The sequence below is a fragment of the Coffea arabica genome, chromosome 8e, assembly GCF_036785885.1.
Source record: "Coffea arabica cultivar ET-39 chromosome 8e, Coffea Arabica ET-39 HiFi, whole genome shotgun sequence".
In the NCBI taxonomy this organism is placed as follows: domain Eukaryota; kingdom Viridiplantae; phylum Streptophyta; class Magnoliopsida; order Gentianales; family Rubiaceae; genus Coffea; species Coffea arabica.
This window is the reverse complement of record NC_092324.1, coordinates 46,246,085-46,273,819: the sequence shown is the minus strand read 5'-3', so window position 1 is coordinate 46,273,819 and position 27,735 is coordinate 46,246,085. Positions and strand designations below refer to the sequence as shown.

At 35.0% G+C, this 27,735-nt stretch overlaps 3 protein-coding genes across 6 annotated transcripts; 2 read left to right on the top strand and 1 right to left on the bottom strand.

Moving 5' to 3' along the window:
• Positions 1 to 558: 558 nt before the first annotated feature.
• LOC113704097 (protein FAR1-RELATED SEQUENCE 5-like) lies at positions 559 to 6,550 on the bottom strand. Of its 3 annotated transcripts, none has more exons than XM_027225756.2 (4): positions 6,256 to 6,550; positions 3,553 to 5,746; positions 2,832 to 3,012; positions 559 to 851 (listed from the first exon to the last, which is right to left on the bottom strand). In XM_027225756.2, the coding sequence occupies exons 2-3, from the start codon at positions 5,736 to 5,738 to the stop codon at positions 2,853 to 2,855; spliced, it is 2,346 nt and encodes a 781-aa protein (XP_027081557.1). In that variant the 5' UTR covers positions 5,739 to 5,746; positions 6,256 to 6,550; the 3' UTR covers positions 559 to 851; positions 2,832 to 2,852. The 3 variants fall into 3 exon arrangements, with proteins under 3 accessions (XP_027081557.1, XP_071917635.1, XP_027081558.2); XM_072061534.1 differs by having other exon boundaries at positions 3,553 to 5,698; XM_027225757.2 differs by lacking the exon at positions 559 to 851 and adding an exon at positions 1,716 to 2,583.
• A 1,858-nt stretch (positions 6,551 to 8,408) lies between these two features.
• On the top strand, positions 8,409 to 9,479 carry LOC113704911 (uncharacterized). The gene is made up of 2 exons (XM_027226776.2): positions 8,409 to 8,511; positions 8,765 to 9,479. Exons 1-2 carry the CDS (start codon positions 8,428 to 8,430, stop codon positions 9,194 to 9,196), a joined length of 516 nt encoding a protein of 171 aa, XP_027082577.2. The 5' UTR covers positions 8,409 to 8,427; the 3' UTR covers positions 9,197 to 9,479.
• Positions 9,480 to 22,409: 12,930 nt separating this feature from the next.
• On the top strand, positions 22,410 to 26,514 carry LOC113705061 (uncharacterized). 2 transcript variants are annotated; one of them, XM_027226934.2, is made up of 3 exons: positions 22,410 to 22,595; positions 22,856 to 25,468; positions 25,926 to 26,514. In XM_027226934.2, the coding sequence occupies exons 2-3, from the start codon at positions 22,918 to 22,920 to the stop codon at positions 26,279 to 26,281; spliced, it is 2,907 nt and encodes a 968-aa protein (XP_027082735.1). In that variant the 5' UTR covers positions 22,410 to 22,595; positions 22,856 to 22,917; the 3' UTR covers positions 26,282 to 26,514. The 2 variants fall into 2 exon arrangements, with proteins under 2 accessions (XP_027082735.1, XP_027082734.1); XM_027226933.2 differs by having other exon boundaries at positions 22,846 to 25,468.
• Positions 26,515 to 27,735: the final 1,221 nt, after the last annotated feature.

The window sequence follows — 27,735 nt, the reverse complement described above, 5'->3', positions numbered from 1 at the left end:
TTTCAAATTTTGATTTTGAATTTTTCATACCCTTAACGGCTAGACCAAACAGAGTTAAAAGTTAAGCTTGTATTAAAGCAACAATCCTCTACACTCATCTCCATTTTGTTCCATTTCGTTTTGGCCGTTGATGATGGGCCCACCACATCTTGGCCATGAAAAGTTTATGAGCGGTTGTCTGACAACCGCTCCAGCCCCTCGTCCATGTGCCACAGGACAAGTTGAGCAGTACCCTTCAATTCTTCATACAGGGTTATCATTTTTTTTTTTCACTTATTCGAAACTATAATGTACAATCCTCTTGGATCAGCTTATTAAATTGCTTAAATAATTGCAGCCTGTAGTTAGTTCATCCCAGTAGTTGAACAGTTTTAACTAGTACAGTGAATTCCTATAATACAAGGAAATTCACTAATAAAGATAAAAAAGTTATACTTAACAAACCTGAAAATAATCAAGAGGGTTAAAAAAAGAGCTATAGCAGGCATTGCACCAGTCATAGATCATTTTAATTTGGTTGCTTTTCTTTTTCTTCCAAGAGATAATAAAGATAGAGAATAAAATTAACACAGGTTGCATTTTGACTAATTTAGCACAATACAAGCGTAGCTGCGATTGTTACAGTTAGAACATAACCATTTTCGCCTGACAGAGCACCTAAGGAAAAAAGGGAACCTGCATGTCATGTCGAACTACAAATTTACAGCATAGCAGAGACGAAATATGTGCAAAGCTGCGGGAACCAAAAGCAACTTCTTCCAACTTCTGCCTTCCTTCCTTTGATAGAAGAAAGGAGGCTGACAGGGTGGATAAAGTCGAATCCAGTTCAACTCCTCTAATACTTGTACAGCCTGAAATTGAGTAACAGAAAACCATCACTAACACCCAAAAAAAAAAAAGAAGAAGAAATGCAGCAGCAATCTGTTTGCTTCTGAGAATGTACATGCCTATTCATCAGGTGTGTAGTCTAGCCCCCGGCTTAAACCTCTTGGTCATTGGCTGGAAAAAGATTTAGTGACTAATTACTCTTAGAATGCTACCCCAAACATTTCACTTACACTAGTTCTTGCATTTTAAACTGACACCATACTTTGTTACAAAGTCGAACAATCAGCCTAAAGTGTTACAACCCACAATCAAGAAAAGCAAGCCAAAATCCATTCCACATAATATCTAATTCCCAAGTTAGTGGCAATCCAGTCAATGCATAATTTATTTTTCAATATATCATACATCCATGATGTCTGAAGAGATTTTTCCAACATATCCTCTTGTTTTGAGCCAAAGCTAAAAATCAATTTTGCAAGAACCTAATCTGTTTGGAAGTACTGAGTCACTATTCCAACTTGAATTTGTATTTTACAGTTAATTTTTTTATTTTTTATTTTTTAACAGTCAATTTTAGTAGTATATATTTTTTTCAAAATCTACAGTAAACATACTGTGTCTCAGACTAAAGTTACAAAAACAATGGTAATATTCTGTGAAGCTTCAATATTTTATTATGGACCGATCCACAACTGTAGTTCAACACAGTGATGCAAAAAAAAACATTTTTGCTTGTTACATATGGCACTGTAGAGCAGGTGATCTTTAACATATGAAAGTTTTTGTTTTTTAAATTTTGTAGTTTGGTCAAATATGGGAAATGGTAGAATTTCTGCATGAGGGTAGAGAAGATACTTACAAAATGAAAGAAGAAGAGATCTTCCGAATTTTGAAGAAAATGACTTTTAAACACACACACACACATGCGCAAAAGAGAGAGAAATAAATAAAAAATATCTACTTAAGAACATTTTACTGGGAACAGGAACAGATTAAGAGAATGAACAAGATTAAAGAATGCTGAAATTTGTTATGAGGGCTGGAGCTTCCTTTCTGACAAAGCACAGCTGGGGAATCATAAATGTGTCTCCTAAACATGCAATCTTATTCACATTTCCAACAACATAAGTTGAGAAAAATAAGAAATCCTCGGTCCTAAAACATAAGTATGTCATAGAAGTACAAGAGCTACACTTTAATGAAAAGGAGCTCCAAAGAATGCATCAGAAAAATTAAGTCAAATACAATTTGCAGATTGGTGGAGTTAGTTCCCTGGGCAAAATTGGGAAGCCTTATAAACACAATCAGTCTACAAAATTTTTGAATGCGACAATAGTGAGGCCCCAAATAATTTTCACTTCTTATAATGAGTTGAAAAAATCATCGTAGGTTCAAAGTGAACAGTAACATATCTAGTCTGAGGGGTATTATTAGATTAAGAGCTGTCAAACTTATATTGGAGTATTACCTTGCTCCAAAGACTTAAAAATGTCCCACTAGCAAAATCCATCAATAAATTCTTTGCTATGGCCAATAACCAGAAATTAATAGTCTAAACATACCATGATTGGGTGAATAGAACATCATAGAGTGAATCTAAACATTGACATCTGTCTATGGAGGGCTGTTACAGTTGATCCTCCCGAACTTATACCCACTATTAATTTACCCCTCAATATTTCTAACCAACATTTAGCTCCTTTGTCCCGAAATTCATAGTCACTCTCTAGATACTGTGACCAATCAGCAATATACCTGCAGGGATAAATACAATTAACTACCTTAAATTTGAAGCCACGCATAACATGACCTATTTACCAATAGTTCTATTGAAGTAGGACTCTGTATATTTACCCTTCAATCAAAATTCACTTTCTCTCCACAGTATGTTAACTCGTTCAATCTACTGATACGAGTAAAAGGGGTCTTACAATATAACTTTCTGAGACAGGGACAAATCTGCTATGTCAAAAATGTAGAACTTAAAAGGGGATAAGACCTACCAGATAGGCGTTCGGATGAATCTAATCATTGTCTTCCCAAATCAAGTTTATGGGCTGGCTTGGCGCTCCAGAAAATTCTCCATTCTGTGTGCGTCCCTCACCATCATCTGTTGTACCAGTACCTTCAGATGTTTGTAAGCCATGATTTAGACGCAGCTGCTGGGATGTAGTCTGATCATGACTGGTGCAACAATAGAACAATAGTTTTGTTACTAAGGATTTTTACTAGCTTCAGATAAGACAAACATCAATAATTTCTCTTCGATCTGATTTATGGGTCTCAAATAAAAAAAAAAGCGTGATTACAGATGCAGGATTACAGCAGAAAGAATTATTGTGGCAGTTTGAAGCACAATTTCCAGGTAAATAACTCAGTAAGATGACCTAAAAAAATCAATAAGATGGGCAGTGCAACATGAAAAGAGATGCAATCAAACGCCGCATTCCATACTTAAACATGGGCATACAAGCATGCTGAACTCAAACCTGAAAACACTATCTAACTCTTTAGTCCTTGCAAAAACATCTGAAAGCAACATGTACCCTGGGCAGTTCCTGTTTTCTTACAGTTTGTTGAACATTATTTGACAGTATGACACTCACACTTTCAATAATGTCTGCAGGAAAATGGAAAAAGTTGGAGAAATAACATACATGCTAAGAACTCCATCCACTGGAAAAATCAAACATGGCAGTTCAAAGCTTATTACGTTCCCATTACCTGCGCTGGCTGCAATCGTCAGGTTGAGGTGTTTCCACTGCAGTAGCGTCACATTGCCCACTGGAGTTTGTTGATTTGGGATCATGCATACCAGACCTTGTGGTTGAGCCATCAGCATCCAGGCTGACTTCTGGTGCTGTTTCGTCCACTTCACCCTTTGAATTGTAAATATGCTTCACACGAGACGTGATCTTAGAAATGAGACTCCGTGTTTCATTAAAACCTTGAATTGTCTGAGAAGCATAATAATTCATCTCACTACAGGTAGAATTTAAAATTCGAAAACGTGCAACTTGAGTGGCCATATTTAAGGCTTGAATATCGATCCCAGAATCTATTTCACTCCTTGCACATTTGGTCCACCTTTTGTGAATGCAACATCTAGGAAATTCTCTCAGATGTTCAGCTTTCATCACAGAAACCATATGACAGCAAGGCACTCCATCTGTGACTAACTTGAAACAGGAACATTTCAAGCTTTGATTGCTTGGATCATATCGAACCTTCCATATCGCGTCAGGTTTCATATATTCAGAAAATTTATAAAGCCAACAGGCATCATCTTTGAGGTACTCTTTTCCACTCAAAATTAGCATGGCATCGCCCATTATCTGTTCACGAACTTTGAGAAACATACTTCTTGTGAAGACATCAGCAGCATGCCTCTCTAAATCCCTCAAAATTGTACAAAAAGCAGGATACGCGCTTTCTGACTCAGAATCTGCTTTTGCCTCATCTTCACGAAGACAAACAAGAGCCTTGTCATAGTGCCTCACAAATTCATGAAGCTTGTGCCAAACTTGCAGGAACCGGGTGAAATATGTGTTCATTCCATGGCCTCGAATACTGGTCAGACCAGCAAAGAAATGCTCCCGTAAGTAAGCCTCTGCCCATTTTGTACGCCTGGAGTAAGTCTCTTCAAACCATGGATGGCCTTGAAGTCCATATTTCTCCACCAATTTGATCCAAGCCACCTCAAATTCTTCTGGATTCCAATTTTCCTCCATACACTTCTTGAACTCAGGCCCAAAAGATGATGAGTCACCAGCACTAGAAACAGCATCCTTAAATAGGTGCCAGCGACATATACGATGCTGAGATGTGGGGAATGTTTTCTGAATTGCTTCTTCTATAGCTTTGTCACCATCTGTAATAACTGAGACAGGTGCTTTGTGATTCGTGGCTTCCAAGAATGTTTCAAGGAGCCATACATAGGTCTCAGCTGTCTTGCCTCCCAATAGTGCACAACCAAATACGGTTGTCTGATCATGATTATTTAGACCCGCAAGAATAATAAAAGGTTTTTCGTAAGCATTCTTTCTAAATTTAGTGTTCAAAACCAAAACATCACCAAAGAAGGCATAATCTGCTCTAGACTTTGAATCTGCCCAAAATATACTACACAATTGATTTTCTTCATCAAGATCGTACTTATAAAACAACCCTGGATCATAGTCGTTCTTAGCACTCAAGTAAGCTAAGACACTGTGAGTTAAGACACACCTACTGTCGCCATCACGAATGTCAGAGCTAGCCCACTCACGCTCTATATCTTTCTTAGTAAACCCAACATCTACAGCTACTCTACGTGCACGCTTTTGTGGCTGCAGAAAGGGGACAACTATAGGAGGTGCCAACTCATGATTGTGCTCTTTAATAAAACTTGTAACAACATATTTGCCTGATTTCTTATCATATTTGACCCGAAAGTGAGCAAGACAGCCAATTCTGCTTACAGGTTTAGGATCTCGTTTCCTGTCCCACATATTTATCCTGTTCTCCCGAAAACCTTCTCTTGAACAAACCCATCCCCTATATCTTACCTTATTATTCTCATCACGTCTTGTATGCACCTTTCGAACATTAAACCCAACAAGCTTGGCATAAGTCTCATAAAACAGTCCTGCCTCTTCATCACAGTCAAATTTCAGGTGAAACACGTCATTTTCAGTCAGCTCATGCAAGCCTTTATCCAAATCCACCCAACTCACGTCACGAGCATCATCAGTTCTGGTGTCCGGTTCAGCACCAGCAGTTTTACTTCTATTATTATTTTCGGTGTCTATGTTCATCCCATTTTCTTTACCACTTCTCCTATTACCCTCACCAGAATCACTATCACCACTACCAGTATCGCATACGTCTACTGCAACATGCCCACATGCACATTTAGCCATTAAATCCATTTTAACACCTAAATGATGCAAAGAATATTTTAAGTAAAACAAACCAATACAAGAAAACATATATACTGGACTACAGGGAAATGCATTAGAATTCTTGTATGCAAATCCTCTAATAGCATAAATTAAGACGACCATGCTATAACCTCTACAGAAATGGTGAAGACCCAAAGCTAAAATTCAGGCCAATAGGAAAATGCCTGCCAAAAAATATTTTACAGAATCAAAACTGCAAACAGTGTCACACTATAAGACTAGAGTTTATTCAAGTAGCATAATAGGAATAATTATAATTGACTAGAACTAAATTCACTGGCAACAAATTTTCTGCATAAAAATTTGATCTTCGCATTTTTAAAGGCCATATTGCACAAAAAGAAAAATAAACACACTCACTCACTCACTCACACAGACACCCCAAACATAAAGAAATATCAGTTATAACATGCAATATCTCCAAAATCGAAGAAAAAATGAAGAAAGAAGGCTGAAATAGTATCATATGGAGGAGAAGGTGTACCTTTCTTGAAGTCTTGAAATGGCACTAAATCATTTCAGCTGAACGAGATACTGTACATCAAAAAAAACCAAAGGGGGGAGGAAAACATGAAATTTAATGGATAAAGTCTAATAATTGAAAGAACCCACAAAAATTTTTGAGGTTTCTGTGAATCTTTATTGAGGTTTTGGAAATGGCAAAGGAAGGAGAGAAGTGAAGTGTCTGAGGAGAGGGATCGGAGGAAGCTGGAATCAGCCGATAGAGAGCGCAGTGAAGACCAAAACGACGTCATATCTGCAACCCAACGTTGGGCTCCGTCAGGTGAGTTTATATGGGCTCCGTCAGGTGAGTTTATATGGGCTCATGGGCCATGGACGTTCTGGACGGATTCAGATTAAGCGATTGTCCAGTTAATGTTTGCAGCTTGTGAGGGGTCTACTTCTCAATTTCACATATTATTTCCAGTCTGATGCCATTGTCGACTTTGCAAATTACGATTAATCACATTTTATTAGAAATTCAGATAAATTCATCAAACACATAACCAGTATCGGAAGAGGTTACTTTACAAGCATCCCACATTTCCCTTTTTTTTATTTTTTTTTCCTTAGTTGGAGTTGCTTGTATTGAAATTTAAAGTTAGGCCTCATACAAATATGAGAAAAATTATAACGCCTATTTTGGCTTCTGATTGGGTCGAAGTTTTGCTCGTAACCCTTTTTTATCAGTATTTTCATATCCGTAATAGTGCGAAAGCTGAAAAGAAGGACAAGCTCCAAGTTGTTCAAGAATAAAGGCGTGGAGTAAGATTTAATTGATTTCAAGAGAACAGCCCTATATGATTTTAAAGTTTTAATAGGGACAAAAAAAATTTTGATCAAAATTGGGTAGCTAATCATGTTCACCTTTTTGAGTTAGTATGTTGCCTAGACATCCACGACTACAGAAGAAGTGAGTGTCTATGTTTTTGGTCGAGTGAAACCTTCTCTCAATCAAGAAGATTAACCCCAAGGAAAGAAAGAGTCTATACATTAACATTGAACCTTAATCAAGAATTAGTACTTGACCTAATAAAACTGAGACTAGAACAATAACTTTCGCCACTCAAAGTTGAGAAGTACACAAGAACATAAAAATGGTAGCTTAATTATCACAATGAATTGATAGTTAAGTGGCAAGTGGTGTGAACTTAATTTCACTGCTGATGACTTTTTTCCAATCCATTAACACAAAAAGGTATATTTTAATGAAAAAATTTAGTAGCTGATAAGGAAAAACCAATTAATTTCTTCTAGTGATATCTTCACATTTTTAACGCCTTTGTGATGAATTAAGTAAAGTCTCTATCATGCTTTGACGTTTAATATGTAAAAAAGGGCTGGATTTATATATACTACGGATTTGTACATAAATCTGTTGGACCGAATTCTGAAATGAAATATGTTGGTAACGTTTTACACTTTTCTGAATAATACATATTCCAAAATATATTGACTAGCTAAAACAAATATCTTTGAACAGTATATGAAATAGACAGAAGAATCCAACGAATAGTTCTTATCCAACAAGACTATGTTCAACTGTATCATCTGCATTTGCCTTTTGAGGGAATTGGTTCTGCTTGCAGCCTTAAAAATACTGTAACTAAGAAGATCTACGAGTAGTCACATGAGATATATGCCTACCTATGTATGCAAATACTAATAGGTTTCCCAACATGGATTACTTCTTAGATAGGTGATAGCAAGATTCACTTGTGAATCCTCACGAGCCGTATCCAACTTTCTCAACACTTGATATTATTATATTTATGCTCAAGAACTAGGAATACCAATGTCTGTGTTATCTATCTGTTGCAATTTGCAAAATGCAAACGGGAACATAGCTGTGCATGCATGCATTTTGCGCATTGATTGCATAGCAAGAAAGCAACCTTAATCTGTATTCTGAGTTACAACCTTCAAACAGGTAAAGGTCTTAATCAGCATCAAAAGATAGTTTCATGATTTATTAAAGCAATTCCAACTTGTCTTGCTTTTTTTTTTTGGTTGATTTTATCACTTTGCAGCTGTCACGTACTTTCATTAATTAAACCCTGGTTTTCTCCTATAAATAGCCACGGAGATGCATAAAGAGCTGTCTCATTATGTTTGCTGGTTTCTAAGTATTATCCTTCTAAGTATTATTCTTCAAATGAAGCTCATCTCGTTTCAAGAAGAAATGAGTCAAATGACAACTAAAGCAGCTTATGCAGAAGCAACCCTCTTGCCTGTCATGGTATGTAAGTCCTCATTTGTAACATGTATACGTACTAAAGCTCAATGGCCCTTCCTCTGCATTGAGGAACAAACAAAACTGCATGCATGGCTCTATAATTTACAGTATATATTCAAATGTACAAGAAGTTTAATTTCCAATATCTTTTTGTTCACTTTTTTTTTAAAATTTTTGTGTGTAAATTTTCAATTCAAGTATACATGAAGATTTATCTTTTGATGATGATTCAACTTTTTTGCCTCTTTTTGAACAGAATGGGCAGGTCCTTCGGAAGGTGGTGTCCGATGTTTCAAGTGAAATAGATAAACTAGGAAAGGACTTGGCAACCATTGCCAAGATTGATGAGGTGATGAAAGAAGAATGCAACTGCTGTGGTCTCCAAGAAGAAAGCACCCAAGAATACGTCCTACAAATTAAAGATTCTTACTCGGGTAAATTTGTTTGTGGGCTTTGCTCGGAAGCTGTAAAGGAAAGGTTAAAGGGAAAACAACTAGCCATTGAAGAAGCTGTTGGCAATCACAGAAGTTTCTGTCAAGAGTTCAACTCTACCACCAGATTGAACCCTAAACTCTCCTTCACCTGTACTATGAGGGAAATAGCAAAGTGGAGCCACGAGAATAGGAACACTAGTCCATGTTTGACAAAGATTTCTAGGAGTTCTAGTTGTGTTCCTAGGCTTGTCTGAATATTAACGTTCACATTACTTTCTCATATTTTGTAAAGAGTAAATCTTATATACACTGATGGTGTATACATTATCATGATTGGATGAATGACACATGAACAAAAATTTAAATTTTACACATGAGTCATATATCTAACGGTGATAGTGTATACACTGACAGTATGTATAAGATTTACTCTTTAAATTAGTCAAGGAGTTACAGTTTCAGAGATACAAATTGTAGCATGAATTAATAGATACTCCTTCCGTCCTATAAAAACAAGCTCACTTTTCTTTTGTATTTACCCCAATTTATAAGCCTATTTTTTTTTAAAGAGTAGTTAATTTGTTATTTTACTAACATACCCATATGTAATATGCATAGTTATTAGCAATTTTTGAATATAATGGTTGTCTTCTAATGGCTCTAAATTGAAAAGTTTGATTGTTTAGCAATTTTGTTTTTGTGATTCATTTTAGTCAAATATATAACATTAATTAGATTAACTCTTGTATTGAAAAACTAAAATACTCTAAGTTCCAAGGACAAAATAATTATAATAGGATTAATCTTTCCTACACTTGCAGTGTATACACTGTCAGTCTTGAATGACTGACAACTATGCAAAATTTGAATTTAAAATTCAACTTTTGCTCATGTGTCATGAATCTAACGGTGATCACTATATACAAAATTTATCCTTAATAATACGTGCCTCTTACTTTGAATGAATGATCTAATATTAATAAGGAATATTTGAGAAAAGTATGAACAAAAAGTAACTATTGTAACTGTATTAATTAAATTTCTTAATCTATATGAAAAAAAGAAATAGAACTATCTTTATGGATGGAAAGAGTTGCAAGTATATGTTACAAGAAGGTAAGGATGAGCGTGCAGCCTTTATGTATCCTAGTTGACAAGTGAAGCCCTCCTGGCTATAGTTTAATGCAACTTGACGTCATGTGATGAATATCCATACTGGAAAGGAGGTTTAACTAGGGAGTAATAATGAGTGACAACTGACAAATGTAAAAGATTCTTCTCTTAACCTAGTTCCACACGTGCCTAATCAAGAAACAAGGATGGTCAACTGAATATAGCAAGTTAACTTATTATACTTCAAGAACTTTATTTATTTATTTATTTTTGAAAGACCAAGAACTGTAGATTAACACAGATGGTCAAAATCCACAATGATTTAATCTGAAAATTCAGGCAATTGATGATGAGGTACAAACATAGAGAAAAGGAAAGCTAATTAAAGAAACGTGAGATACGGCTTTGCATGGTTAAATTTTCACCGGTCAGTTACTGAAATATTTTAAAGTTGGAATTATCTGAAAAAATTGAGGCCTGGAGCTGACGTTCTCCAGCATTTGTGAGAATGGTATCTCTTCTTCCTCCTGACGTTATAAATATAGAGTAAATCTTATATACACTGACAGTGTATGCACTATCATCGTTAGATTTATGACATATGTGTAAAAATTAAATTTTAAATTCAAATTTTGTATAGTTATTATTTATCCAACGCTAACAGTTTAGTGTATACACTGTCAGTGTAGAAAAATTTAATCCATAAAAAGTAAATGTTATACTCCCTCCGTCCCGTTTTGTTAGTCTTGTTTTCCTTTTTCGTCTGTCCCAAATTATAGTCCACTTTCCCATTAAGGAATGTAGTAATCTTTCAAATTGTCTAAAATACCCTTATTAAATATCTTGTTATTAATACATTGTTATTAAATACTAACCCACTACATTGAATACATTGAGTTTTTCCAATACATAGATAAATGAAAAGTCTATCTTTGTTATTCTTTGAAATTTATTTATATCACAAGGGAAACAAATAATGCCATCATTATTTACAAAATCATGAGTGAAATTTTGAAAAACCATCCATATTCTCACAATTTTTCTGATGAAACACCAACAAAAGAATATGATCTCATCTCAACGAGTCAAGAATGTGCACAAGTTGTCTTTGAAATGCAGAGGATTTTTTTGCCCAAGTTGAAATCGGTGATTTAAATCTTCTGGAAGATGATTTAAATCAATGAAAGTATTTTTTTTGCAAAGTTGAGGAGACGTTTTCTGGCAAAATATTCAAATCGATGGCACTAATTATGGATGAATTATCCATTTTTAACTGCCTTTGCTTAAGCTTAATTAGTTGCCATATTTATAGAGTTCAGTGTAAAAATTGAAGATAATTTTGGTGGGAAGAACTTGAATCCACTATTGGCGGATGATTGAAAATGAAATGGAGTATTAGGCGCCTGAAATGGATTATGAAATGGAGTATTAGCGGCAACTGATATTTATTGGCACTATTGGCGGTAATTGAAACAATCAGGGTGCACTATTGGCGGTAACTGATATTTATTGGCACCATTAGCTGTAACTGATATTAATTGGCACTCTTCGTGATTAGCATAAGGGTATTTTAGGAAATTATTAATCTAAATTTATGTTTTCAACCAAATTAATTACACTTTCTTAATCTGTGTGAAAAAAAAAATCAAGACTAACAAAACGGGACGAAGGGAGTATATAGTTCCATTTGAGTTAAGTTTTGATTTTAAAGATAGTCCAAAGCAGCAAGTCGTGAAAGAAGGTGCAAAGTTGATATGGGAGACGCGTCAGTGGGGCAGTTACATTATTGCTTTTAGATCCATAATTCATTTTAGGGTCTAGCCATGTAGGCAATTCGGAAGCCAACTTAATTCTGAGTATATAATAATGTAGCTTTTACTTTTTAAAGCATCCAGGTTTCAATCATCCAAAAAAAAAAACAAAACTAGGGTATAATTATCTTCCTATGTATGTGGAGTAGTATTTCACTAAATTCACTATTATTGTTTGTACCTATAATAATAGAAAAATATATAAATAACAGGAGTTTAAGGAATTAGAGAAGAAAGGAAATACGTCAACAAATAAAAACAAAAAGATAATGCTACAGTAATGCATCCCAAAAATGCTGCCAAAAACACTTAATCCATATAATCTCAAATACAACTTACAAAAAAAAATTATTATATTTTCTTCTTCTATCTATCACTATCACACACCACCACCTCAATCGTCTCCTCCCTGCTCCACTGTCACTACCACCACTGTCTCGCCCCTCCACTCCCGCGAGGCTGGTAGCAGCATCCAGGGGGCGTGAACTTTCTGGTTGCGACCTTAGAGGGGAGGGGGTTTGGGGGGGCAAAGGCGAGGAGGGGGGAAGTTGCAGGGGAAGGGGGAAAGGAGGAAAGAAGAGAAATGGGAGAAAGATAGAGAGAGAGAGAGGAGAAGGGAGGGAAAAGGGAATTGGTGGCGGTGGTGGTGGGCAATGGGTGGTGATGTGTGGTTGGTTGGGAGAAACAATTTTTAAAATTTTTAAAGTATCTCAATAAAATATTAAATTTTAAAAATAATAACAAAGAATTTCTCATTTACAGATAAAAACACTCCAAAAACACCTAATTCATTCGAAGCCAACGTTTCAAAAGAGACAAAAGGATAAATTACCAGATGAAAAGCCCACCCAAGTTGAAGAAATGGACTGGGCTCACACGTGAACGTTAGCCATACGCCCGCAGTTTCTACTTTGGAGGCTCAAAAGTGCAATCTAAGGACCTCGCAGAGACATGGACCACGCTTTCGTGACGATGCATGTGAATATGACTGCAACTCTTCCAAAAGTCACCAAAAGGCGGTCCAATTGCAATGACTTCTACAGCCCTAACGGGGTACACGCAATACTCATCTCTCTCCTATCTTAAACTTTTGACCAATGATCAGCAAAGACAAATCAGAGAAAACAAGTTCCACATAGATTCTGAGATTATCATGTTTGCAAATTGTGAAGAGTATTTAATAACTAAGAAATTATTAAGTTGCAAGCGGCAAAGGATCTTCAGTTACCATTTTTCATGTTACACTTTCCTATGCTATCTATTCAATTGATAATTTGATATGTGTCTCATATTTCAAAATATCTTTCTTGACCAATATATTTTGGGATACTTGTCGATATAACAAATTGAGTAACTGAGTGTAAAAGGAAGATGTGTAACAAACCGTTACGAAATGACTAGTTCCTTCTTGCAGTCACATATTATTCCAAATTGGTCCTTGTAGTTTGTATTCTATGAGATTGCAGCTTTCCTTTTTACAGGCATGAGCTTGCAAAACATTCTTAGTTCTAGTAGGGTATTGGGATGGCTATTGTTCAGATTTAAATTGGAATCGGCCCAACAGTTTCTAGAATCAAAATCATTCTTGAATTGGAATCGAAACCATAACCATGACAAAATGTCCAGGTTCAAGTTTACCAAAATTTTGAATCGAAACCAAAACTGGCAGTTTAAGACCCGTTCAAGCTTTCCAACAAAACATTTGCTGTCTAATCTATTGGACCAGTTTAGAGTTTAATATCAATAGTCAGTACCTTAATACTAACAGTTCCAAGCATAACTCAACAACCTATTGTTCTATTTTATTAGTAAGCCTATACCTTATAACTAATCCAAGTCTAAGATCAATCGAGTCTAATCAACAATGAAATATTTTTCATAAAATTTGTATCATTTTCTCTTTTTCCTTGCACATGATAACACAACATCTATTGTCATATTTTCTTAGAATTAATTTTATAATAATGAGTATTTAAGCATAACTAAAAGAACTAGAATCATAATCGGAATAAAATTGAAACCGAAACTAGACTGGAACTAGAGGGCCGGTTCAGATTTTACTTTTCAAAAGAATCAAAACAGTGGATTTTTAAACCAAAACTGGCAATTTTGGAACTATGATCATGTCTAGTGGGGGCATGCAGAAGCGGTATTTTTATCACCCAAAAAAAAAAAAAAAGAACTAACTTTTTTCTCTATCCACTTGTGCACTTTTTCTTTTTCAAGTATTTACAAGATCTTCGCCAATAGATGTTTTAAATTTAAATAATTGTATTTCATTTCGCACGTACATATATTGCTTAAGTCGAAAAAAGTATGTGGACGCGTTTTCTTAACATAACAAATGAATGCAATTGCCCACTTCAGAGTTCCAAATCTGACAAATGGTATTGACATTTGTGTGATCCTCAATTTGATATGTGCTGATGACTTCTTGGTCTACTAGTTAATGTTAACGCGTCAGGATTGTTAGTAGTTGTCCCACTAATTGTGATGGTTAGTTTATATTGGTTGTTTTCGTTGTTGTCCCACTGTTAATTTCATAATTATAAGCTATTAGCAAACTAAATCAAGTCCAAAAGTATTTATGTATTTAGTTATTAGTTTTATTGGAGTCAGATTTTTAGTAGTTGTATGATTTAGGAATTGTGTTTTATTTGATAATTTTTTATGTAAATGATTTCTTTTCCAATAATTCTGGTAGATTATAAATAGGATATTAGTTTAGACTTTTTTTTTAGAGAATCTAAAAGAATTTGTCAGATTTTCTATTGTGGTGTGACTTTCTTCATTGTTTGAGATTTCAATAATATTGTGAGTTCAGTTTATTATTTTCTTCTCTCCCATATATATTTTAAGTGTTTGTTTTATCCTTTTAATTGTGTAATCTTGCACGCATTGATTATTATTAGAACCCTAAAATTTGGATTCCATAATTGGCATCAAAGCCTGAGCGTTTTCGCTGTCAGAAAATTAGGGCACAAAGTTGCCGAATAGTATTCAGTTAATCAAGTTAAACCATAAAGTTGGTCTTGAAGTGTGTAGTTGGTGAAAAATTCAACCATAAGATTGGTTCGAAAATTGTTAGATTGTTGCAGATGTGAGGATAGATATCAGAGAGGAATCCTGTCAGATTTATTGATTACTGCGGGTTGTCAGATTGAAAATTTCAATTGGTCAATCAACCAGGGAGGTCAAGAAAAGCTTGACAGAAGGGAAAAAAAATTTATTCAGGTATATGAATTATTAAATAATGGAATATTATAGAGATCTGATCGATGGTGAAAAATTTTTCATATTGACTCCTATAAGTACAAATAGACATACATATTTTGGTTGAATTTTAATAGTGAAAAAATATCTCAAACAATGTAATTTGGATGATATTCTTTGTTGGATTGATGCAAGTGAGTCGCTAAAACATGTTTTCAAAAAAAAAAAAAGACATGATTATTTTTTCAAGTGATGCGTAAAACAATGGCAAAAAGTATTTACAAAACTTTTGTTGGTCGTACTAAAATACCTTGGAGATTTTGGAAGGATATTTACTATGTTTTGCAGATGATTGAGAAGAATTATACTTTCAAACCAAAGTCTGGTTGTTGGAGAGGGTTTGTGAATTTTGAGAATGATAGATTTATTGATGATATAGGGGATATTGAAAGTTTTGAATCAGTTGATAGTTTTGATTTGCATCCTTTATTTGGAGAAATTGCAAGTGATAAATTTGTTGAAGGAAAAGAATGTAGTAATCTGGTAAAAGAAGAAGACAAGTCTGATTTGGTATGCGAAGAAAAAGAAATTATTATTGAAAAAATCTTTGGTTTGGATTCTTCTCAACATGATCGAAAGATATTTGATTTGATAGATACGGATTTCATTGGAATTCAAAAAAATTTTGTACCAAAAGAGTTGATTGATAGTATGAAATTTTTGGATAATTATGGTAGTAGATATTTTGAATTATTTGGTGATGATAATTTTGGTAAGAAAGCAATCTATGAATTTGTAGTTTTGGGCACTTACATTGGTGGTAAATATGGTGATTCTAATGATGAATGGATTTGTATGAATGAGGACTTTGATCACAAAGAAATTGTTGAAATATTATTTACAAAATACAAAGTGCGTCATTGCCACGTGTAAAGATAAAGTTAATAACCAGCAACAAGATGGAGTTGCATGTCACCTATACAGTGACAGAAATTTGCATAAAAATTGTTACTCGAAATGGTGTTGGGTCTATTTCAATGGAGAGTTTGATTTAAGAGAGGCAATGTTGGCAAATTAAATCAAGTTTAGAAGTATTTATTTATTTATTTATTAGTTTTATTGGAATCAAGTTTTTAGTACTTGTATGATTTGTTTTATTAGATAATTTCGTATGCAAATGATTTCTTTTCAAACAAATCTGGTAGTTTATAAATAGGATATTAGTTTAGACTATTTTCTTGAGAGAGTCTCGAAGAATTTGTGAAGTTTTCTATTGTGGTATGACTTTCTTCATTGTTTGAGATTTCAATAATATTGTGAGTTGAATTTATTATTTTCTTCTCCCCCACATATATTTTAAGTGTTTGCTTTATCCCTTTAATTCTGTGATCCTACACGCATTGATTATTATTAGAACCCTAAAATTTGAGTTCGACATAGGCTTTGTGTATCGCAAGTGATGTAATTCTGCGCACATTGATTATTATTAGAACCCTAAAAATTTGGGTTCGACATAAGCTTTGTGTATCGCAATTGATAGAATGAAGTACACTGCACGAGAAAGGCAGTTGTTAAGTCAAAATGGACCAAAAATGTAACAACCTGCAATAAGAATGGGCTAAGCTGGGCTAATGCCAAACAACAAGGCTGGCCCTGGCCAAGAGAATTTATTAGTGTTTTAATTGCTCGAAAAGATAAAGTGAAAATTATATTGAGCTTGTCAACTATACTAGTCCTGAGATTTTTACTTTGTTTGAAATTTTATAAAACTCAAATATATGAACAACGATAATTTATTTACCTTCTTCGTATGACAGACGATAATTATGGTTGTTCACGTCCGTTGTGTATATGTATGGTTTTGCAGAACAATATTAGACCATTTCTCTAAACAATTTAACTCAATTATATCTGTGTTCTTCTTTTCTTTTTTTTTTTAATCCGCGTTAATGCATTTCAGTGGACATTTATAAAGTTAAAATATACCATGGAGGTATTAAATTCTCAAAACCCCATGCAGATGCAAAAAGGATTTTCTAGAAGGATCTCCTAAATATCAATCAACTATCTTTCCATTGAAACACTGTGGTTGGCCTAACAGTTAGGGAGGATTCTTAGGATGTTTCCCGTTATCAAGTTCAAAATTTGAATCTTGCGCGTGGCAATTAGGGGTGTGAGGATAAAAGTGAAAAAATAAAAACTAAAATGATTATCTTTCCATTATCTAATTGTAAAATAAATCTACCTACCCAGCTTACTTATTTTACTAGAAGCCGCCAAGTCCATAATGGAAAGGATTCAAGAATCAGCAATCAGCCGATCACAACGAACAGGGAAAATCGTTTAAAACGTCCCTCACATTTTACAAAATGACTTTTTTCATCATTCACTTTTAAAAATATACTTTTATGTCCCTTATAAATTCACATTGATCAAATTTGGTCCATATCTAGATTTTCGACTAATTTTTTATCGGAATCCACCACATGACGAACAGGGAAAATCGTTTAAAACGTCCCTCACATTTTACAAAATGACTTTTTTCATCATTCACTTTTAAAAATATACTTTTATGTCCCTTATAAATTCACATTGATCAAATTTGGTCCATATCTAGATTTTCGACTAATTTTTTATCGGAATCCACCACATGCCTTGTACGTGATCATTTTTTGAAGGGTAAAATTGTCAAATTAAAATTTACATAATACGATCCATACTCCCACATATTTCATAAAATGAATTTTTTTCTCTCATATTTCACAAAATGAATTGTTTCGTCCTTCATATTTCACAAAATGAATTATTTCGTCCCTCATATTTTATAAAATAAATTTGTTCATCCCTCATTGATCATGTGTACGAATAACTTTTTTTTTAAACTCATGTATATATCTATTTGATTTCACTTGAACAATACGAATAGCATATAATATATCTCTATTTGATTTCGGCTGAACATACTGTTCAGATGAAATTAAAATAGAAATATATGGGGGTTTAAAAAAATTATTAGTTTTTCACTCATGTTCATTTCCTTTTACTCGAAAATTGAAAACAAAAAAGACATTTAATCCTAAACATTATCAAATATTTATATCAAATTAAATTTGGACAGAAAAAATAAACAAATAAAAAGTATGATAAAAAGAAATAAGTGATTGACACTTTCAAATTTTAAGATAATCACAAGACTAGAAATTCAACTGTTAGTTTTAAAGGTGACGAGTAAAAATTTCAGATTTAAATAGTAAATTGTTAGCATGACTATAGAATTTGATTTATGACCAATTAATTAGATGGCCTTATTACACAATTCAATAAATGAATTATTACCAAAATAGAAAAGGTTACAAATATTAAACAGATTCACATGGTGAAATCAAATATATATATATATATATATATATATATGAGTTTAAAACAAATTTGTTAGATTTAAACTCATGTATATATATATTGAATAGCATATGTACAACTACAATTACTCTATTTAGATAAAATCAAATAGAGATATATTACATGATATTCGTACTGTTCAGGTGAAATCAAATATATATATACAGGAATTTAAAACAAAACTATTCGTACACATGGTCAATGAGGAATGAAAAAATTTATTTTGTGAAAGAGGGACAAAACAATTCATTTTGTGAATGTAAGAAACTATGGATGAATTATATAAATTTTGATTTGACAATTTTACCCCTAAAAAATGATCACATACAAGGCATGTAATGAATTCCGGTCAAAAACTAGTCGGAAACTTAGGTAGGAGTCAAATTTGACCAATGTGAATTTGTAAAGGATATAAAATTACACTTTTAAAAGTGGGCGATGAAAAAAATTATTTTACAAAATTTGAGGGGCGTTTTGAATGATTTTCCCCAATGAATAATCCCATATTGAATTAGCCATTCAATTCTTCTAATTTGGTGTAATTGCAATTAATTAGACATACATTCAACTCTTGAAACTGAAAAAGAACGATGTTGGCACAATTTGGTGGACCCTTAATCCCGACATTGACATATCAAAGTGGGTTGTTCTTCGTCACCTTTATAAACAGACAATTGCCACTCTATCGTCTATCTCTTTCTCTCCCACCTAAGACTATAATGTTTCTTGATTGAATAAAGTTAACGTTATTATTTTCTTAAGTGATGAGATTGGACCACAGCTAAGAAGAACATTAATGAAGGCCTAAGAATGATTTTAAAGAGATTGCGACCCTTATTCAGTGGAAATGGGTCGGCTTCACGTCATGTATACATCACTCTCAAAACTAATTAATTAATTAATTAAGGTTGTACTGACTTATTCAAAAGGGATATTAAAAAACAACGTACAAAACTGATGATTAATAATTCTCTTTTACAGGGCATGGAACAAAAAGCTACAACTTAATTAGTTTTTTAAGTACAATTAAGACAGTAACTTAGTTGCACCACCATCAGAAAATGGCGCATATCCACTTTTTCCACTATTATCCACAAAGGGGATGAATTGAATCAGCAGCAATCATCATGCTACCTAATATTATATTGAAGGCTACCTTAATTTATTAAACATCGTTGAGATACACTATAGATTCATATTTGTGTCAGCAATGTCTGTATTGTAGGATTTAGCTTAGAACAAACACCATGCCACACTGTAATATATAGTTGGCTTAAGGTCAATTCCTTTTTTTTTTCGATCAATATTTCTACATTCCCATTTGGATTCCGAAGTTTTATAGAAAAATATATTGTAACGATTTAATGTACATGAGGTGAAAAAGTGATTGAAAAATGTATTCATTAAAAACGTAAAACTTTTTTTAAAAAAAAATGGCGATACAGTAACAAAAAAGAAATTATCTGTCGGCAAAAGATATTCATCTATACAATGCCAAAACAAATGCATGGGAATGGAAAAGTTCAAGAAGTTGTTAAATAACCTATTTTCAAGAAGCTACAACGGGATGGCTTCCCGACATTTACTTTTGTAAAGTTGACTTTCAATTCAAGAAGCCCTTCCAAATCTCTCGCCCTTCCAGACACGTCAAACTTTTTTCTCCAGCTTTATGTGTTTCTGTAAGTGTTTAGCCGGTGGAGAGTAGGTAGAAATAAGCGGTAAGAGGAATGATAGATTGGAGACGGTAAAAGCTAAACCCTTTCTTCAGTCATATAGTTGTACCCCCAAAAAAAAATTCAAATAATTCGTATTGCAGAAAATATTTCAAATTGATGTCAAAAACCCTTGTTATTATTTTGAAATCTTAGTAGGAAATGATCTAGTATCTATCTAAAACTTGTACCCTCTTGGACAAATTTGGCCAATTTCAAAATGAAGCCAAATTGATCACTTGCACATTTCCAGCTAAACAATAATCAACTAGCCAGCCTACGAAAGACCTGAAGTCAAGAATTCCCAAGTTTATAGCTGACCACAGTGGAGGAAAAATATTCCCACCAACACAAACAGCACATAGAAAGATTATCATATGAATGGATAAACAAAACGTACAGACGCATGCCTGAAGTCCACATTGATCCTCGCAGGCCTCTCAGCTTGGTTGGGGACAAAGTTTCTTGTTTATCCTATACGCCAATGCAAAAACATGGAAACCCAAAATTTGTACTGTGTGTAAGCATTATGTACTGTGTGTAAGCATAAAAAAAGGGAAATTGAACATGCAAAAGGCTAAAGGAATTGGAGAGATTGGATGGCTGGGCTGGGCGTGGGGTGAAGGTAATGGAAAAAAGAAAGGCTAGCGAAAAACCCTAGAAAATGGAGATGAGAAAAAAGCATGCTCGGTTGACAACGACCACACACTGTATATTCCTTCGAGAAAGACATTCAGGGCCCCATTCAAGATAGAGAGAGGGGCGCACGAGCTAGCATTAGTGTAAATGTAAAGACATTCCACTTTTTCCATCCCCACAAATTTTTTTTTTTTTGGGTTGAGGTAGAAGGGGTTTCTAAACAAACAGTCACAAAGCTGCTTGCCTAACCTGCAACTCCCACTTCGTGTACGTACTTGCGTAAGAGATGGAGATGGGGAGAAAACTCAGGGGGCAGAAGACAAAAGAGAGAGAGAATCCATAAATTGCGAAACGTCCAAACAAAAGGGGTTGAAGAATGTTGCTTTTTACATGCCTGAACTTTCCTTCTTTTTTTCTGCTAAATATTCCTCAATTCTGCATCCAAATTCTACTGCGTCTCAACAGTGGACTGGCTCTGTTTAATTATCATTGCATTATATGGAACGTTGAGAAAAAGTAGCATGCAGTTAGTATAATATTCATTCTGAATCAATAAGCTGCCATAATTTGGTCTGACAAATTTTATGCACAATTGAGAAGACAACTCATGGCAAGAATATTTAGATCCAGCTTGGATTGAGGATTCAATCATTTAGCACACTTCTTGCCTTTTCATCTTTCTTTCTTATAAAAGTTTAAAATATATAGCAGATGAGAAGAAATATGTGTGCTTGTGAATTTTCCACTTTTTAATTGGTTTTTCTTTCGAGGTGATGATATGGTTTGAGGACGTACGATGCATGTGTTTTGCTGGCAATCAAAAACATTGCTCCTTCAATCTCTTTGATTATTGATATTACAAGTCTTTTTAGATAATTGTATCCATTATGTGTGGTAGTTAATCGTGTATACCACATTATTTTGCCAAATATCTTTCATAAGCCCACTGGAGATTTGGTGGTAGAAATGCATAATGCTTTTCCACATCAAGGTTCAATTCCCAAATTTTTTCTCTAGGGTGAGCAGGATTGCAAATTTCTAGATTCAGCGCAATATATAGATACAAGGTTTTACCATAACACTACTTAACTAACTATAGCATTCTTTAGACTTAATTGCCAGTGTTTCAAGTATCCAGTTTGTTTGAATGCAAGATTATTGTAAAATCTCAATTGAAACAAATTTGCATTTTCTGAAATTCTGATTGATACATATTCTTTCTAGGATCTAGGTTAATACTGCATCTCTTATTTTTAGCTTTTCATCATTCTTGAAAACAAGGACAAGAGAGGAGAAGCAATGGCTATCCCACAAGACTCAAAAAGAAAAAAAAAACGTTCAAACTTTTCAACCGTTGCAGAAATCCTTGTCACCTTTCAAAGCCAGTCAAAAGAACATTTTGGTAAATATCCGACAAAATCAGAGGCTTTGCCAACATCTGTCCCTGCCTTCTTCCTTCCTTTCAGCCATTCGTGTTCAAACATCAGTCAAGGTGCAGCCTCGTAATTACTGCAAACCCCGCGCCCCAATACGTATCCTTTGTTCACCCTCTATTTATACACTCGGATTCTTACCCTCAAATCTATAGCCACTTGTACACTTCACTTCACTTCACCTCAGTTCACTTCATCATTTGTTGTTACCAAACAAATAAATTCATGGCTCCATCTTCTCTTTCACTCTAAGCTATATCGATCATACCAATTACAACATCGATCCATCCTTAGCAATTATATCCTCGGAAGGCCCGAATCATTGCATTTTTGGTACGTCAATTCAATTATGCATATGCTTTGAGCCATTGATTTTCTTCTTCAATGAGATGATTCTGTCCATGTCAAAACATCAAATTTAATTGAAACTGGCAACATGAGAGATAGTAATTATGTATTCTAGGACTAATTGTATTATCCCTTTACTTTTTTGTACTTGTATAAATAATGTCTAAAGTTGTTTCTCGTCATGACTTTTACAAGCATCAGATCCAAGGTTTCATTCTTACTTTTATTTTCTTAGTTGATGACAGAAAAATGTTCGATCATGCAATTTAGCTGAAAGTTGCTGAAGCTATAGGGGTTGTGGCAAAACATGGCCAAGAAAGTTCTGAGAGCCCAAGAAGCATTTTTTGCCTTCATTTTCATGTTTATATTCTTGAACTCATGGAGGACATGCCAAAGTTCGGAGCTTCAGCTGCTTCAGACTATCAAAGCATCGTTCAAGGATCCGCTAAGGTCTCTCTCCAATTGGAATTCTTCTCTATCTTTTTGTCAATGGCACGGTGTTTCTTGCGATAGCTTGTCTCGCATCAACAAAATAGAGCTCTCAGGGAAGAATTTATCTGGAAGGGTTCCAGAGACTATATTCCTGTTGCAACATGTTGAAACCATCAATCTTTCGAATAATCAGTTGTCTGGTTCAATTCCAGACAATTTGTCTTCTTGTTTGTCGCTTAAACATCTCAATTTAAGCAACAATAATTTTACAGGTCCACTTCCCAAAGGCTCAGTTCCGTTTCTCGAGACCTATGATCTATCAAACAATATGCTTTCAGGGGCAATCCCAGAAAATATTGGACTTCTGTCAGGCCTAAGAGTACTTGATTTTGGTGGGAATGTTTTGGAAGGAAGAATTCCAAAGTCCATCACAAATATGACAAGCCTTCAAGTCTTGACCTTGGCCTCTAACCAATTGGTTGGGGAAATTCCACCAGAATTAGGCCTCATGAAGAATTTGACATGGATGTATTTGGGGTACAACAATTTCTCTGGTGGAATTCCAACAGAAATTGGTGAATTAACCTCTTTACATCATCTTGATCTTGTCAACAACAATCTCACAGGTGAAATTCCATCATCTTTGGGTAACCTCATCAATCTTCAACACCTCTTTCTCTACCTCAATAAACTCACTGGACCAATTCCGAAATCCATTTTCGGGCTAAAGAGTTTAATATCACTTGATCTAAGTGATAACTTTTTGTCAGGAGAAATCCCTGAAGATATATTTAAATTGCAGAACTTGGAAGTCCTACAATTGTTTTCCAACAATTTTACGGGATCAATTCCAAGGGCTTTATCATCTTTGCCTCATCTCAAAGTTCTTCAATTATGGTCCAACAAATTATCAGGTGCTATTCCAGAAGACCTTGGGAGGTATAACAATCTCACCATCTTGGACCTATCCACCAACAATCTCACTGGAAAAATTCCTGAAATGCTCTGCGAATCGGGCAGCCTGTTCAAGCTTATTCTCTTCTCAAATTTCATTGAAGGCGAAATCCCACAAAGCTTGTGTCGTTGCAAAAGCTTGCAACGAGTTCGCCTTCAGAACAACAAACTCTCCGGTGAATTACCACCTGAATTCACGAGACTTCCGCTTGTTTACTTCCTTGATATTTCAGGTAACAATCTCGGAGGCACAATCAAGGAGCCGAAATGGAATATGCCAGCAATCCAAATGCTGAACTTGGCAAGAAACCAGTTTTCCGGGGAGATACCTGAGTCCTTTGGCAGCAATAAGCTCGAAAACTTGGACTTGTCTGATAATGATTTCTCCGGTAGCGTCCCTCAGAGCATTGGAACCTTTTCAGAGCTTGCAGAGCTCAAACTCGGCCAGAACAAACTTTCAGGTAAAATCCCTGACGAATTGTCTTCGTGTAAGAAGCTTGTTGCTCTTGATCTCAGCCATAACCAGCTAAGTGGAGAAATTCCCTTAAGTCTTTCTGAAATGCCAGTTCTTGGCCTGCTTGATTTGTCGGTAAATCAGTTATCGGGCGAAATCCCCCGAAAACTGGGGACAGTTGGATCACTTGTCCAAATAAATATCTCTCATAACCATTTGCATGGGAGTTTGCCATCAACTGGCGCATTCCTTGCCATCAACTCTAGTTCAGTTGAAGGCAACCATCTATGCGGTGGCGATGAAACCACCGGTTTACCACCATGTAAACGGAGGAAGAATCCCGCCTGGTGGCTTTTTCCGACCTGCCTTCTCGCAGTATTGGTGGCCTTTGCTCTTGCTGCTTTTATTGTCGCTATAGGAAAACGTAGAAAGAAGATGGAGTCAAAGAGAACGGACAGTGAAGATGGGACTTGGGAAGTTCAATTTTTTAGTTCCAAGGCCTTGAAGTCCATGACTACCAGGGATATTTTCTCATCTATGAAAGAGGAAAATCTGATCGCCAGGGGAAGAATAGGGACCATATACAAAGGAAACTGCAGCATTGGTGGCAGTCGTTTCGTCACAACAGCATTTGGCGACGTGAATTCTGTTAGTCCAGCAAGTTACTGGACGGAAGCGGAAGAATTTGGTAGACTTCATCATCCCAATATTGTTAAACTCATTGCTGCATGCAGGTCTGGGAAGGGAGGGATTTTGATTCATGAATACATTGAAGGGAAAATATTGAGTGAAGCTCTTGGAGGGCTGAGCTGGGATCGACGACAAAAAGTTGCTGTTGGGATTGCAAGAGCTCTTAAATATTTGCACTGTTATTGTTCACCAGGCATACAAGTCGGTGACCTTTCACCGGACAAAGTTATAGTTGATCTCAAAGATGAAGCTCGCCTGAGATTGAGTCTTCCCGGAATGACTTGGGCAGAAAACAAAAGTTCCATCTTTTCAGCCTACGTTGCTCCAGGTACCTTACCATCATTCTCCAATAATTAGGGTATCCTTCATTATCACTTTTCAACTTCTGCATTTACTTGTCAACTTGCATTTTCATAAGTCAAAGACTTAAGATTACTTCATTCAATCCTTAGGTTTTGGAAAGTGTACAAAAGATGTGCATATTTTCATTGCTACTTAGGCTCATAGCCTCATACTTGTTTTGAAACAGTCGAGATATGTCGAATTACCTTTTATTATCCAGCCATGGACATGTAAGATTCCTGGTTCTTTTTTTTTTTTAAATGAATATTAGGTGGTTCAATTATGAGATAATAGTCTCCGGTTGAAAAGATACATTGGTTATCTACGTAGACCACACTTTCACGTTCCAATCAAACAAAAGTTTGATAATCATACCATGTAGGAAAATTTCCATCTTCCTTTCTCGTCCATGCACGTATTACTAACTGTATACTTGATTGCAGAAACTTCAGAATCCAAACTAATCACTGAGAAGAGTGACATTTACGGATTTGGGCTCATAATGATTGAGCTCTTGACCGGAAAAAGTCCCACCGACGCGGAGTTTGCTGTGCATGAAAGCATTGTCGAATGGGCTCGTTATTGCTACTCAGATTGTCATCTTGAAATATGGGTCGATCCAATCATCAAGGCAAATGCATTGAATAATCAGAATCAGATAGTAGAGATTATGAATTTAGCTCTACAATGCACTGCTAGAGATCCGGCAGCAAGACCTTGTGCAAGTGACGTAGCTAAAGCTCTAGAACTGGTTGTCAGATTGGGCCCTTGTACTCTAGGCTTCAAGTGGTTTTCTTAGTAATCTAGTTTTGGATGTCTAACTCCATGGTGATTTTCTTTTATCAGTATTTTTTTTTGTTGGATCTTTTTAATTGATTTTGGTTTTTTTTTAATTTATTATGGAGTCTAATTGAGTGTGTTACTCAATGTTTTGTTTGATGTTAAGATGACAAACTACTCGGTGCAAAATGTAAATAATATTGAAAGCCAGTATAGAGGTTACAGCTATATATTCTAAATATCTTCAAGTAATTTCTTTGTATCAGTCTTCCATGCAAGCTCTTAGTGACTACCCCAATTTGATCTTCTTCAGATGTTCTTTCAAATACCTTGCTTTTTCCCTTTGATATATTTGTTCTGGTAAAATCAATGATTTCAATCACAGTATGAATTAAAATATTAAGGTTAAACGGAGGGCGGAATGTGAATCCTTGTAATAGTCCAAGGGGCAATACGAATTTTTTTTGTTTTGGTTGTTTCATATTTCTTTGCATAGCCAAGATAACTGATTAAGGTTGAATTGGGAAGAGAGTAATGAGCAACCTTTTTCCTTCTTGGGTCTTAAAAGAAACTACATTTAGTTCAAACTCAATAGATATTTCCATTGGATCCATTGCTGATGATTCAAATCCTTCCATGGTTTCTCAATGGAATCATTTTAGGCCTTACATAACACTCACTAACTGTTTCTTCCATTTATCTCATCATGTATAGATGAGACTGAGTCTCTAATTACATCTCTAATAATGAATTAGGAAATCCTTTTATGCATGGGCTCCAATATTTGTCCTAGAGCATCATATCTTCATTTTGCCATAAGATCACTGACAAACCATGATGCCGTATACCTATATGAACCATTGAACTGAATCTTTAACTGTGAGAATATGATAGGAAATGGTCCAGTAGATAAGGAGATCATCTAGTTTAATTCAAAAGACAAGCCAAAAATGCAAAAAAATTTAACATTACCAACATGCCACATTGTTCATTTCTTTTGTTTTATGATGAAAAACGCTTTCCAAGACAAATGTCCCCCGTCCATATACTATCAAAACAGGGCTAGAATGATCCAGTGACAGCTTTTGCTTTTCTATGCAGTAATGTTTAAGTAACAGCAAACCAAAGCAGCTTGAGTGGTCCTCATCACCAATGAGTAATTAGGTCAACAGCTAGGACAAAAATTCTCATTGTTGAGGGGACCATTAATTTGTCCTGATGGTTCGATGAAATCTTCTGTGACTGTCCGGTGGTCGCAAAGGTTTGCACAAAAGCTGCATGTAAAGCTTAGCTGCATGGTTAAAAATTTACCTTTACAAGTTAAAATCAAATATTCTACCACAAACGAAAGAGTAAATAACATTTTAGGTTTCTACTTTAACTGCAAGAACAGTCAAAGGGTATCTTCAAGCATTCAAATGTGTTCTAATGTGAATGGTCGAGAAATGAGAAACTAGCCTACTTTACGAAAAA

Coding starts and splice junctions, on each gene's coding strand:
- LOC113704097 (XM_027225756.2), bottom strand. CDS start 5,738: ATGGATTTAATGGCTAAATGTGCATGTGGGCATGTTGCAGTAGACGTA. Junction 3,013..3,552: donor GACGATTGCAGCCAGCGCAG/GTAATGGGAACG, acceptor TTGTTGCACCAG/TCATGATCAGACTACATCCC.
- LOC113704911 (XM_027226776.2), top strand. CDS start 8,428: ATGAAGCTCATCTCGTTTCAAGAAGAAATGAGTCAAATGACAACTAAA. Junction 8,512..8,764: donor CAACCCTCTTGCCTGTCATG/GTATGTAAGTCC, acceptor CTTTTTGAACAG/AATGGGCAGGTCCTTCGGAA.
- LOC113705061 (XM_027226934.2), top strand. CDS start 22,918: ATGGCCAAGAAAGTTCTGAGAGCCCAAGAAGCATTTTTTGCCTTCATT. Junction 25,469..25,925: donor TTCAGCCTACGTTGCTCCAG/GTACCTTACCAT, acceptor ACTTGATTGCAG/AAACTTCAGAATCCAAACTA.